Source organism: Oncorhynchus masou, chromosome 21 (genome assembly GCF_036934945.1).
Source record: "Oncorhynchus masou masou isolate Uvic2021 chromosome 21, UVic_Omas_1.1, whole genome shotgun sequence".
In the NCBI taxonomy this organism is placed as follows: domain Eukaryota; kingdom Metazoa; phylum Chordata; class Actinopteri; order Salmoniformes; family Salmonidae; genus Oncorhynchus; species Oncorhynchus masou.
This window is the reverse complement of record NC_088232.1, coordinates 4,042,533-4,055,958: the sequence shown is the minus strand read 5'-3', so window position 1 is coordinate 4,055,958 and position 13,426 is coordinate 4,042,533. Positions and strand designations below refer to the sequence as shown.

At 45.0% G+C, this 13,426-nt stretch overlaps 1 protein-coding gene across 1 annotated transcript in view; it reads left to right on the top strand.

Annotated features, from left to right (window-relative positions):
- The window catches only part of LOC135507601 (vascular endothelial growth factor C-like), a 59,490-nt gene that overhangs the window by 21,610 nt on the left and 24,454 nt on the right, over positions 1-13,426 (top strand). Inside the window, exons 2-3 of the mRNA XM_064927146.1 lie at positions 788-1,001; positions 1,284-1,474. Of these exons, the coding sequence (XP_064783218.1) occupies positions 788-1,001; positions 1,284-1,474 (405 nt within the window). The remainder of the gene's footprint in view (positions 1-787; positions 1,002-1,283; positions 1,475-13,426) is intronic.

The following is a 13,426-nucleotide window of genomic DNA, read 5'->3' as shown; positions in this document are numbered from 1 at the left end:
TGGTTGATACAACTGCTACAGGTAGGCGCAATACAAAGGGATTCTCAACATTGAATGAGAATTATGTTTTGTAATTAATCATAAAACTAACACAGTCAGTAGGTTGAACTGATTCATGGCAGGTCATTGGAGACCAACAAGTGCAGGAGCCTACTAAGGGCTGGTTTGCAGTCCGTGAATGAATGAGTGACTGATTGCTCTAGAACGTTGGACCAGTAACTGAAACTTTGATGGTTCAAATCCCTAAGCCAATTAGGTGAAACATCTGCCAATGTGCCATTGAGCAAGGTAATTAACCCTAATTGCTTCTGTAAGTCACTCTGGATAAGACTATGTTAAAATGCATATCACCTGATTCCACTGAATCTTTTAAAATGGTTGGCTGCCAGGACAGGAAATGCTTTACCAATGCAATTGAAATGGCTTCGAACCAATGAAAAAGGCTCAATGTGGCTAAACAAGCATTTATTACACTTACTAGGGAGTTAGTGGCATGTCTATGTCCGTGAGCCAAAACCATCACATTGAGATTCCTTTCTAAACACACTTCCTCCTCCTAAAAAATAACAAAAAGATCTAAGTCAATTCATCAGATCATGGTATTGTCTCCGACTGAGTTGACTCTGGTAACACAGTTCCTCGTGAACCCTGTCTGTATCGTTCACCACACTATTGTGGGAGGTCTCCTCAAACCAAAAAAACTTAATGTCTTCTCCCCAGTCCTTAATGTGTGATAACGGTACCAGTACATCAGTCCTTATAGGGTCTCTCTGTTCTTTCCATCCAGGAGCCGTCGGAGCCAGACCTTGAGCAGCAGCTGCGCTCCGTGGCCAGTGTTGAGGAACTGATGAGGATAGTGTACCCTAACTACTACAGCGTGCTCAGTTGCCGGTCAAAGCGGGGCGCACGCTTCCCCCTGAGAGGGGAACACACAGCCACGGAAACGCGGTCGAGCGACGAACTGCCGGCGTTCGCTTCCTTGAACCCTGACACACTGAAAAGTAAGTGTCTGTTTTCAGGAGAGGCTGTTTCCGTCACTGTTTGTTTGTTGTTGACCAACTGACCTTGTAGCCTAGTAACATTTGACTATAACAAACAATTCGATCAGCGCTTAGTTTAGCAAACAAATTCATATCACCGAAAAAAGAAAAGACATTTGATTGGCCACTTACCTTGACTGATGTCAATACAGGAAGTGCAATACAATACATGGTTTGTCGAATGATGATGTCATTTTAATGCTCTGGTCTTCCTGTCTGATTCTCTCAACGTGCATCCAACAGGTATTGTGTCAGAGTGGAAAAAGACCCAGTGCATGCCACGAGAAGTTTGTTTAGATGTGGGGAAAGAGTTTGGGGCGGCTACAAACACCTTCTATAAACCACCCTGCGTGTCTGTCTACAGATGTGGGGGCTGCTGCAACAGCGAGGCGCTGCAGTGTATGAACATCAGCACCTCCTACATCAGCAAGACGGTGAGTTACACACTGGGGACCGCAAGGGAGGGGGGGGGCTGTGGTGGGTGTGTGTGTGTGTGTGTGTGTGTGTGTGTGTGTGTGTGTGTGTGTGTGTGTGTGTGTGTGTGTGTGTGTGTGTGTGTGTGTGTGTATGCGTGCGTGTGTGTGTGTGTTGGCTATGTTGGAGTGGGGTTCTTAAATAGAGCCGGTACTCAACTTCAGTCCTCACAGGCCGCAGTATCTTGATTGACCACAGATCACTCACAGATCATCATTTTACTAGTTGAATGGCAAGACCTGAAAACCGTTAGACACACAGGCCCCTGAGGACTGGAGTTGGATTAAAGCCTTGCTTAATATGATTCAGAAATGGTTTAGTTGATTTGCAGGAAAATGCCAAAACAATGCATTGTTTTTACAGAGTGTGATGTGTAGAAATCCAAATGACTTATTGAAGGTACTCTGATGTGCTTATAGCTTCTTTAAAGCCTACTCATAGTTTTTCTCTACTAGACTGAGGTGAGTGAGTGGTTCATTCTCAGTGTCCCACCTTGATTCAGGGGGTAAACGACAGGCAGGGGGTCTTCTGCGAGGTTGTGTGTGTGTTGTAGTTATTAGCGGCTGGGCCTCTTTTAATTGTCCACTTATTTTGGGTGGGCTGATCCGAGTCTGGCTGTTCTGAGTCTGTGTGATTTAAAGCATGACATGCTCACAGTCAGGGGTTTGAGTACTCCTGGTCAAGGCCTTAGCATTGCAACTGTTGTTAGACTGCTAATGTTTCTATGGAGACTTACCACAGCCTCTGTAGGTGTAGCTCAATGACCTAATTGACTTAATCCTGGTCACCCCTGGGAACCTAAGGGCTTTTCCTATAAGTGTTACTGCCCTAACACATTTTTTTGGACCATCAAGAAATTACATTCTCTATTTTAAGGGATAAGAAAAAATACCTAATAGTTGTACAATTGTTTTTGTGCAATTCAACAGTGCAATGATTTTCATGACCAGTGAACTAGACTCATAGAGCTGGGGATGTGATATGCTGTGGTGTGGGGGGGGGGGTGGGGGGGGGGTGGGGGGGTCTGTGTGGTACAGTAAATGTGTTTGCGTCAGTCAGAGAATAAGCATGCGTCAACATTCAAGGAGACACTGGGGGAGCATAGATGTTAGATTAGGACTCGTCTGTACAATTCAGGTGGGCGCTGGCGTGCCCTGATCTATGCAGATAAAACATACATGTATGTTTTCCATCCAAAGTGGTCAGATTTAAGCGAAGGGTTCTATATATCTATATAGCTCTCATTAGCAAGACACAGGGCACCAAGAATGAAATTGAAACCTGCAGTTCAATAACACAGCGAAGTAATGTAGCCGACATGTGTTTGGTAACGTAACTACTTGTTCAACATTGCCGGTTGGATACATACCAAGCGTGATTGGATTCAGATTGAAAATTGAAGCATGCATTTTCCATGCTATTTTGCGAATACAGATTTAAATGATTTCAAGCCCAACTACAGCTCCCATGACTCTTTGATAGGCTTACTTGGAGACTCATAGCTAAACCACTGACTCATGGTACTACTGGGTATCCCCAGAGAAAGACCAGCTGGTTGTGTCAACACCCCCTGACATTTTTTTTCACCTTTATTTAACCAGGTAGGCTAGTTGAGAACAAGTTCTCATTTGCAACTGCGACCTGGCCAAGATAAAGCGTAGCAATTTGACACATACAACAACACAGAGTTACACATGGAATAAACAAAAACATACAGTCAATAATACAGTAGAACAAAAGAAAACAAAAAGTCTATATACAGTGAGTGCAAATGAGGTAAGTTAAGGAAATATGGTAGCCATGGTAGCGAAGTAATTACAATATAGCAATTAAACACTGGAATGGAAGATCGGCAGAAGATGAATGTGCAGGTAGAGATACTGGGGTGCAAAGGAGCAAAATAAATAAATAAATACCAGTATGGGGATGAGGTAGGTAGATAGATGGGCTGTTTACAGATAGGTTATGTACAGGTGCAGTGATCTGTAAACTGCTCTGACAGCTGGTGCTTAAAGCTAGTGAGGGAGATGTGAGTCTCCAGCTTCAGAGATTTTTGCAATTCGTTCCAGTCATGGGCAGCAGAGAACTGGAAGGAAAGACGACCAAAGGAGGAATTGGCTTTGGGGGTGACCAGTGAGATATACCTGCTGGAGCGCGTGCTACGAGTGGGTGCTGCTTTGGTGAGCTGAGATAAGGCGGGGCTTTACCTAGCAGAGACTTGTAGATGACCTGGAGCCAGTGGATTTGGCGACGAGTATGAAGCGAGGGCCAACCAACGAGAGCGTACAGGTCGCAATGGTGGGTAGTGTATGGGGCTTTGGTGACAAAACGGATGGCACTGTGATAGACTGCATCCAGTTTGTTGACTTGAGTGTTGGAGGCTATTTTATAGATCACCGAAGTCGAGGATGTGTAGGATGGTCAGTTTTACGAGGGTATGTTTGGCAGCATGAGTGAAGGATGCTTTGTTGCGATATAGGAAGCCGATTCTAGATTTAATTTTGGATTGGAGATGCTTAATGTGAGTCTGGAAGGAGAGTTTACAGTCTAACCAGACACCTAGGTATTTGTAGTTTTCCACATATTCTAAGTTAGAGCCTTCCAGAGTAGTGATGCTCGACGGGCGAACAGGTGCGGGCAGCGATCGAATGAAAATCATGCATTTGGTTTTACTAGCGTTTAAGAGCAGTTGGAGGCCACGGAAGGAGAATTGTATGGCATTGAAGCTCGTCTGGAGGTTAGTTAACACAGTGTCCAAGGAGGGGCCAGAAGTATACAGAATGGTGTCGTCTAAGTAGAGGTGGATCAGAGAATCACCAGCAGCAAGAGCAACATCATTGATGTATACAGAAAAGAGAGTCAGCCCGAGAATTGAACCCTGTGGAAAAACCCATAGAGACTGTCAGAGGTCCAGACAACAGGCCCTCCGATTTGACACACTGAACTCTATCAGAGAAGTAGTTGGTAAAGCAGGCGAGGCAATCATTTGAGAAACCAAGGCTGTCGAGTCTGCCAATAAGAATGTTGTGATTGACAGAATCGAAAGACTTGGCCAGGTCGATGAATACGGCTGCACAGTAATGTCTCTTATCGATGGCGGTTATGATGTCGTTTAGAACCTTGAGCGTGGCTGAGGTGCACCCATGACCAGCTCTGAAACCAGATTGCATAGCGGAGAAGGTATGGTGGGATTCGAAAGGGTCAGTAATCTGTTTGTTAACTTGGCTTTCGAAGACCTTAGAAAGACATGGAAGGATAGATATAGGTCTGTAGCAGTTTGGGTCTAGAGTGTCACCCCCTTTGAAGAGGGGGATGACCACGGCAGCTTTCCAATCTTTGGGAATCTCAGACAATACGAAAGAGGTTGAACAGGCTAGTAATAGGGATTGCAACAATTTCGGCAGATCATTTTAGAAAGAGAGGGTCCAGATTGTCTAGCCCGGCTGAGTTGTAGGGGTCCAGATTTTGCAGCTCTTTCAGAACATCGGCTATCTGGATTTGGGTAAAGTAGAAATGGTGGGGGCTTTGGCGGGTTGCTGTGGAGGGTGCCGGGCTGTTGACCGGGGTAGGGGTAGCCATGTGGAAAGCATGGCCAGCCGTAGAGAAATGCTTATTGAAATTCTCAATTATAGTGGATTTATCGGTGGTGACAGTGTTTCCTAGCCTCAGAGTAGTGGACAGCTGGGAGGAGGTGCTCTTATTCTCCATGGACTTTACAGTGTTCCAGAACTTTTTTGAGTTAGTACTACAGGATGCACATTTCTGTTTGAAAAAGCTTGCCTTGGCTTTTCTAACTGCCTGTGTATATTTGTTCCTAACTTACCTGAAAAGTTGTATATCACGGGGGCTATTCGATGCTAATACAGAACGCCACAGGATGTTTTTGTGCTGGTCAAGGGCAGACAGGTCTGGCATGAACCAAGGACTATGTCTATTCCTAGTTCTACATTTTTTGAGAGGGGCATGCTTATTTAAGATGGTGAGGAAGGCACTTTTAAAGAATAGCCAGGCATCATCTACTGACGGGATGATGTCAATGTCATTCCAGGATACCCCGGCCAGGTCGATTAGAAAGGCCTTCTCGCAGAAGTGTTTCAGGGAGCGTTTGCTAATGCATTTGCTAACGCCACAGGATAGGGGGTGGTCGTTTGGAGGGTGAATTAGTTAGGATGACATCTATGAGGGTTCCCGTGTTTACTGATTTGGGGTTGTACCTGGTAGGTTCATTGATAATTTGTGTGAGATTGAGGGCATCAAGCTTAGTTTGTAGGATGGCCGGGGTGTTAAGCATGTCCCAATTTAGGTCACCTAGTAGCAGGAGTTCAGAAGATAGATGGGGGGCAATCAGTTCACATATAGTATCGAGGGCACAGCTGGGGGCAGAGGGAGGTCTATAGCAAGCGGCAACAGTGAGAGACTTGTTTCTGGAAAGGTGAATTTTTAGAAGTAGAAGCTCAAATTTGTTGGGTACAGACTTAGAAAGTAATACAGAACTCTGCAGGCTATCTTTGCAGTAGATTGCAACACCGCCCCCTTTGGCAGTTCTATCTTGGCAGAAAATGTTATAGTTAGCAATGGAGATTTCAGGGTTTTTGGTGGTTTTCCTAAGCCAGGATTAAAACACAGCTAAGACATCTGTGTTGACAGAGTGTGCTAAAGCAGTGAGTAAAACAAACTTAGGGAGTAGGCTTCTAATGTTAACATGCAAGGCTTTTACGTTTACAGAAGTCAACAAATGAGAGCACCTGGGGGGTGGGAGTGGAGCTAGGCACTGCAGGACTTGGATTAACCTCCACATCACCAGAGGAACAGAGGAGAAGTAGGATAAGGGTACGACTAAAGACTATACGAACTGGCCGTCTGGCACGTTCAGAACAGAGTAAAAGGGGCAGGTTTCTGGGCACGATAGCATAGTGTACAGACAAAGGTAAGGTAGGATGTGAGTACATTGGAGAGAGAGAGATATAGTCTCTAGAGATGTTTAAATCAGGTGATGTCATCGCATATGTAGGAGTTGGAACAACATGGTTGGTTAAGGCATATTGTCCAGGGCTAGAGGCTCTACAGTGAAATAAGACAGTAATCACTAACCAGGACAGTAATGGACAAGGCATATTGATATTAGAGAGAGGCATGCATAGCCAAGTGAACATATGGGTCCAGTGAGTGGTTGGGCTGGCTGGGGACATGGCGATTCAGACAGTTAGCAGGTTAACAAGCTAACAGTTAGCAGGCCAGAGCTAAACAAGCTAGCAGCTAGTAGACCAGGGCAAGCTAGCAGTTAGCAGGCCGGGTTAGCAAGCAAGCAGTTAGCATGGGCTAGCATTTAGGAGACCAGGGCAAGCTAGCAGTTAGCAGACCGGGATAGCAAGCAAGCAGTTAGCAAGGGCTAGCAGTTAGCAGACCGGGCAGGCAAGCTAGCAGTTAGCAGACCAGGGCTCGGCAGTTTAGCAGTTAGCAGACTGGGTTAGCAAGCAAACAGATAGGAGGGGCTAGAAAGTTAGCCTTTGGAGGGGACGTCGCGATGGGGGTTTGTTTTTGCCTCTTCGTGCGGTGATGTCGATAGACCAGTCGTGGAATTAGTAGGGTTCCAAGTAGCTCTAGGTAGCTAGCCGGCCGATATAGCTCAGGAGTATGCTTCGGTGGTAGCACAGGAGCCCTGGCCGGGCTAGCTTCAAGCTAATTGGTGCTTGCTCTGGGATGGAAATGCTTGCCAGGAGTAGTCATCCGGGATTGCGGTTAGCTAGTTGTGAATATCTAGATGAAAATGTTCAGTTTGTGGTAGGAATTCGGGGATAAAAATAACAGGTCCGTTATGCTCTGGTTAGAGTCACGTTGTTCGAACTGGCGAGAGCTTTCCGAGCTGAAGGTTAGCTGATGACCGCTGGCAATGGTCTGCTGACTGATAGCTGGTAGTTAGCTGGCTAGCTTCAGTTGAGGGATTCCAGATCCGAAGTAAATATAAATACATTAGGAAAAAAAATCAGATCCACGCCACATTGGGTGAGGCGGGTTGCATGAGAGTATTTAGATGATGAGGTTTAGCAAAATATTTGAAAGGATATGCGACAAAAAATATGTAAAATGATATATACAAGGAACATGACAGGACAAAGACGTCTGACTGCTACGCCATCTTGGATATGTCTTCACCCACAACCTTTGGATTACTTGTCAGTCTGTAGCCAGGCAGGTTAGTCTGTGGCCAGGTAGGTTGGTCTGTGGCCAGGCAGATTGGTCTGTAGCCAGGCAGGTTGGTCTGTGGCCAGGCAGGTTGGTCTGTAGACCTACTGTTTGGTTTCCACTACCAGAACTAATGGCCAATCAAAAGTCTCTCCAGTTACCTGTTATCTGGCTTTATGCCCACCTGATCCCAGACAATGTGCAGGCTCAGTGGATTGTAAATGACTCAACGAACTCATGTGTTTGACAGGGCTGGAAGTCAGACAGGTTGACTCACTGAATAGTTAGGATGAACTTAATTAGTAAACAGTTTACCTGACTTTTGCTTTACGTAACCTGCAGTATCATGGCGCCGACAGAGATGGTCGCCTCGCTTCAGGTCCTTGGGAAACTATGCAGTACTTTTTTTTCTGTATTATTTCTTACATTGTTAGCCCAGAAAATCTCAAGCATTATTACATACAGCTGGGAAGAACTATTTGATATAAAAGCGACGTAAACTTAACAACATTATTACCAGGAATACGACTTTCCCGAAGTGGATCCTTTGATCGGACCACCACCCTAGACATGCGATCTTATCCCAGAGGCTGACCCAATTAATTAATTAGCAAATGCATCGGTGATGTTGTACCCACTGTGACTATTAAACGTTCCCTAACCAGAAACCGTGAATTGATGGCAGCATTCGCGCAAAGCTGAAAGCACGAACCACCCAATTTAATCATGGCAAGGCAACTGGAAACATGACCGAATACAAACAGTGTAGCTACTCCCTCTGCAAGGCAATCAAACAAGCAAAGCGTCAGTATAGAGACAAAGTAGAGTCGCAATTTAACGGCTCAGACACTAGACGTATGTGGCCGAGTCTACAGTCAATCACAGACTACAAAAGAAAACCAGCCTCGTCGCGGACATTGACGTCTTGCTCCCAGACAAATTAAACAACTTCTTTGCTAGCTTTGAGGACAATACAGTGCCACTGACGAGGCCTGTTACCAAAGCCTGTGGGCTCTCCTTCACCGTGGCCAAAGTGAGTAAAACATTTAAACGTGTTAACCCTCGCAAAGCTGCCGGCCCAGATGGCATCCCTCGCCGCGTCCTCAGAGCATGCGCAGACCAGCTGGCTGGTGTGTTTACAGACATATTCAATTAATCCCTATCCCAGTCTGCTGTGCCCACATGCTTCAAGATGGCCAGCATTGTTCCTGTTCCAAAGAAAGCAAATGGAACTGAGCTGAATGACTATCGCCCTGTAACATTCACTTCTGTCATCATGAAGTGCTTTGAGAGACTGGTCATGGATCATATCACCTCCACCCTACCTGATACCCTAGATCCACTCCAATTTGCTTACCGCCTCAATAGGTCCACAGACAAACGCAATCGCCACCACACTGCACATTGCCCTATTCCATCTGGACAAGAGGAATACCTATGTAAGAATGCTGTTCATTGACTACAGCTCAGCATTTAACACCATAGTACCCTCCAAACTCATCATTAGCCTCCAAACTCATCGGTCTCGACCCCGCCCTGTGCAACTGGGTCCTGGACTTTCTGATGGGCCAGCCCCAGGTGGTGAGGGTAGGAAACAACATCTCCAGCCCGCTGATCCTCAACACTGGGGCCCCACAACAGTGCGTTCTCAGCCCTCTCCTGTACTCGCTGTTCACCCATGACTGCGTGGCCATGCACGCCACAAACTCAATCATCAAGTTTGCAGACGGCACTACAGTGGTAGGCTTGATTACCAACAATGGCGAGACGGCGTACAGGGAGGTGGGGAGGGCCCTGTCAGTGTGGTGTCAGGAAAATAACCTCTAACTCAACTTCAAAAAAAAACAAAGGAGATGATTGTGGACTTCAGGAAACAGCAAAGGAAGCACCCCCCCAATCCACGTCGACAGGACAGTAGTGGAGAAGGTGGAAATTTTCAAGTTCCTCAGCGTACACATCACAGACAAATTGAAATGGTCCACCCACACAGACAGCGTGGTGAGGAAGGCGTAACAGTGCCTTTTGAACCTCAGGAGGCTGATGAAATTTGGTTTGTCACCGAAAACACAACACAAACTTTTACAAATGCTCAATTGAGGGCATCCTATCGGGCTGTATCACCACCTGGTATGGCAACTGCTCCGCCCACAACGGCAGGGCTCAAACCGCTGGGCGGTTTGCACAACGCATCACCGGGGGCAAACTACCTGCCCTCCAGGACACCTACACCACCCGATGTCACAGGAAGACCAAAAAGAACATCAAAGATAACAACCACCCGAGCCACTGCCTGTTCACCCCGCTATCATCCAGAAGGCGAGGTCAGTACAGGTGCATCAAAGCTGGGACCAAGAGACTGAAAAACAGCTTCTATCTCAAGGCCATCAGACTGTTAAACAGCCACCACTAACATAGAGTGGCTGCTACCAACATACATACTCAAATCTCTTGCCACTTAAATCAATTTAATAAATGGATTTAATAATGGTATCACTCGTCACCACATATCCTACATTACTCATCTCATATGTATATACTGTATTCAATACCATCTACTGCATCTTGCCTATGCCGTATGGTCATCGCTCATCCATTTATTTATATGTACAGTTGAAGTTGGAAGTTTACATACACTTAGGTTGTCATTAAAACTAGTTTTTCAACCACTCCATAAATTTCTTGAAAACAAACTATAGTTTTGGCAAGTCGGTTAGGACATCTACTTTGTGCATGATGCAAGTCATTTTTCCAACAATTGTTTACAGACAGATTATTTCACTTATAATTCACTGTATTACAATTCCAGTGGATCAGAAGTTTACATACACTAAGTTGACTGTGGCTTTAAACAGCTTGCAAAATTCCAGAATATGATGTCATGGCTTTAGAAGCTTCTGATAGGCTAATTGACATAATTTCAGTCAATTGGAGGTGTACCTGTGGATGTTATTCAAGGCCTACCTTCAAACTCAGTGCCTCTTTGCCTGACATCATGGGTAAATGAAAAGAAATCAGCCAAGACCTCAGAATTTTTTTTAGACCTTTTCCAAACGTCTGAAGGTACCATGTTCATCTGTACAAACAATAGTACGCAAGTATAAACACCATGGGACCACGCAGCCGTCATACCGCTCAGGAAGGAGACGCGTTCTGTCTCCTAGAGATGAACGTACTTTGGTGCGAAAAGTGCAAATCAATCCCAGAACAACAGCAATGGACCTTGTGAAGATGCTGGAGGAAACAGGTACATAAGTATCTATATCCACAGTAAAATGAGTTATATATCGACATAACATGAAAGGCTTCTCAGCAAAGAAGAAGCTACTGCTCTAAAACTGCCATAAAAAATCCAGACTATGGTTTGCAACTGCACATGCGGACAAATATCATACTTTTTGGAGAAATGCCCTCTGGTCTAATGAAACAAAAATATAACTGTTTGGCCATGATGACCATCGTTATGTTTGGAGGAAAAAGGGGGATGCTTGCAAGCCGAAGAACACAATCCCAACCGTGAAGCAAGGGGGTGGCGGCATCATGCTGTGGGGGTGCTTTGCTGCAGGAGGGACTGGTGCACTTCACAAAATAGATGGCATCATGAGGAAAGAAAATTATGTGGATATGTTGAAACAACATCTCAAGACATCATTCAGGAAGTTAAAGCTTGGTCGCAAAATGGGTCTCCAAATGGACAATGACCCCAAGCATACTTCCAAAGTTGTGGCAAAATGGCTTAAGGACAACAAAGTCAAGGTATTGGAGTGGCCATCACAAAACCTGACCTCAAGCCTGTAGAAAAATTTGTAGGCAAAACTTAAAAAGCGTGTGCGAGCAAGGAGGCCTACAAACCTGAGTCAGTTACACCAGCTCTGTCGCAATGGGCCAAAATTCACCCAACTTATTGTGGGAAGCTTGTGGAAAGCTACCCAAAATGTTTGACCCAAGTTAAACAATTTAAAGGCAATGCTACCAAATACTAATTGAGTGTATGTAAACTTCTGACCCACAGAGAATGTGGTGAAAGAAATAAAAACTGAAATAAATAATTCCCTCTACTATTATTCTGACATTTCACATTCTTAAAATAAAGTGGTGATCCTAACTGACCTAAGTAAGACTGTGAATTTTTACGAGGATTGAATGTCTGGAATTGTGAGAAACTGAGTTTAACTGTATTTGGCTAAGGTGTGTGTAAACTTCCGACGTCAACTGTGCAAATTCTTATTCATCCCTTTCCATTTGTGTGTGTAAATTAGTTGTTGTAAAATGTGTTAGATTACTTGTTAGATATTATTGAACGGTCGGTACTAGAGGCACAAGCATTTTGCTACACTCGCATTAACATCTGCTAACCATGTGTATGTGACCAATAACATTTTATCTGAGCATCGCTAGTTGATTTTACAGATCTTTTAATATTTCTTTCCTCTGGCCTCAATGAACTATTCTGTGGGTACAGTGGGAGTGTTCTTTAAGACAGCTCTTTGGTAGTGCTCACTTCCTTTCCCCAGATGCGAGTCGTGTCCATTGTCAGGTACAGTACATCAAGACTCCTTAAGGATTCTCTCTCATGTACGTTGCCAGCCTAACGAGGGGTTAGTGTGTTGAGGGGGGATGTGGGATGCAGTATAAGTGCGTAAGCACGGCTGTAAGGAGCCGGGTGTGGATGGGAAGGAGGGGCGGGTAGGGGAAGGTAGGGAAGCACCCCTCCCTGTCACCGGGGAGGACTTTCTGGGGCGACGTTAGGGCAAGGGGGTCAGATCATCCCGTTATTACAGTATTTTTGGTATTCCCGGGTATTCCCCTCACGTATAAACCATTCCCAACCTCATCAATGTATTGTGATAAGGGTTGCAGTATTTATTACCGGGGCATTTGTCATGTTTTACCGCTTTATTAAGAGGAAGCTGGAATGGCCTCTGCCAAAGCCCATTGCCAAGGTGCTGAGACTAATCAGACTGGGCTGCCTTGGTAACATGTCTGCCAGGTGGAGGATCGGGGTGGTTGCTTAGGTCAGTTTTAATCATCCTAAAGGACTCTAGTCCTCATTGAGTGGTCTGTTATTTTCTTTGAGTGAATGTGGACTGACCTGTTTCATTGAAGGGAAGAAAAGTCTGGATTCAAGTCACAGAGACGTTTGTTTGCTATTCATGCTTTGGGAGCCAATGGCCATTCACAGACTCACTCTCAATCACTGCTTGAGTCTACTCCATTCCTCCCTATGCGGCCCTAGAACAGAGTAACCTCAATGAATAGTGTTTAATTGATCAAGGCGTGATACAGAAATCTCCTGCCAACACTAATAACAACAAGCTCCCTTGCCTCATTCCCTCTATCATGGCTGCTATCCCGTCCACTTCAATGTTGTCTGTAGTTGTGGTTAGAGAGTTTATACACAGTGTGGTTGTGTGTCAGTGGTCTGTGAATTTAGAGTTGCACAACATGCCCCATTCTTAGCCCCACTTATCTGGTTGTTTTTAGATTTAATCTTCAACCCTCAAATGGTCCTGACTCGAATGCTGCAAAGAAACTGTGGCAAAAAGGTTGATCATCAAGTTTGGTCGTGCCGTGACATCAACTAGACAAATACAGATCCTACAAGTACTATTATCTCTGTCAGTTGCTTGATAATAGTTTTTTTTCTCTCATAACTGTCTGAAAACCACTATTCATTGTAGGTTTCACCATTATGGTGACTAAAGAAAACTGTCTGAAAGTCCTACTATCTG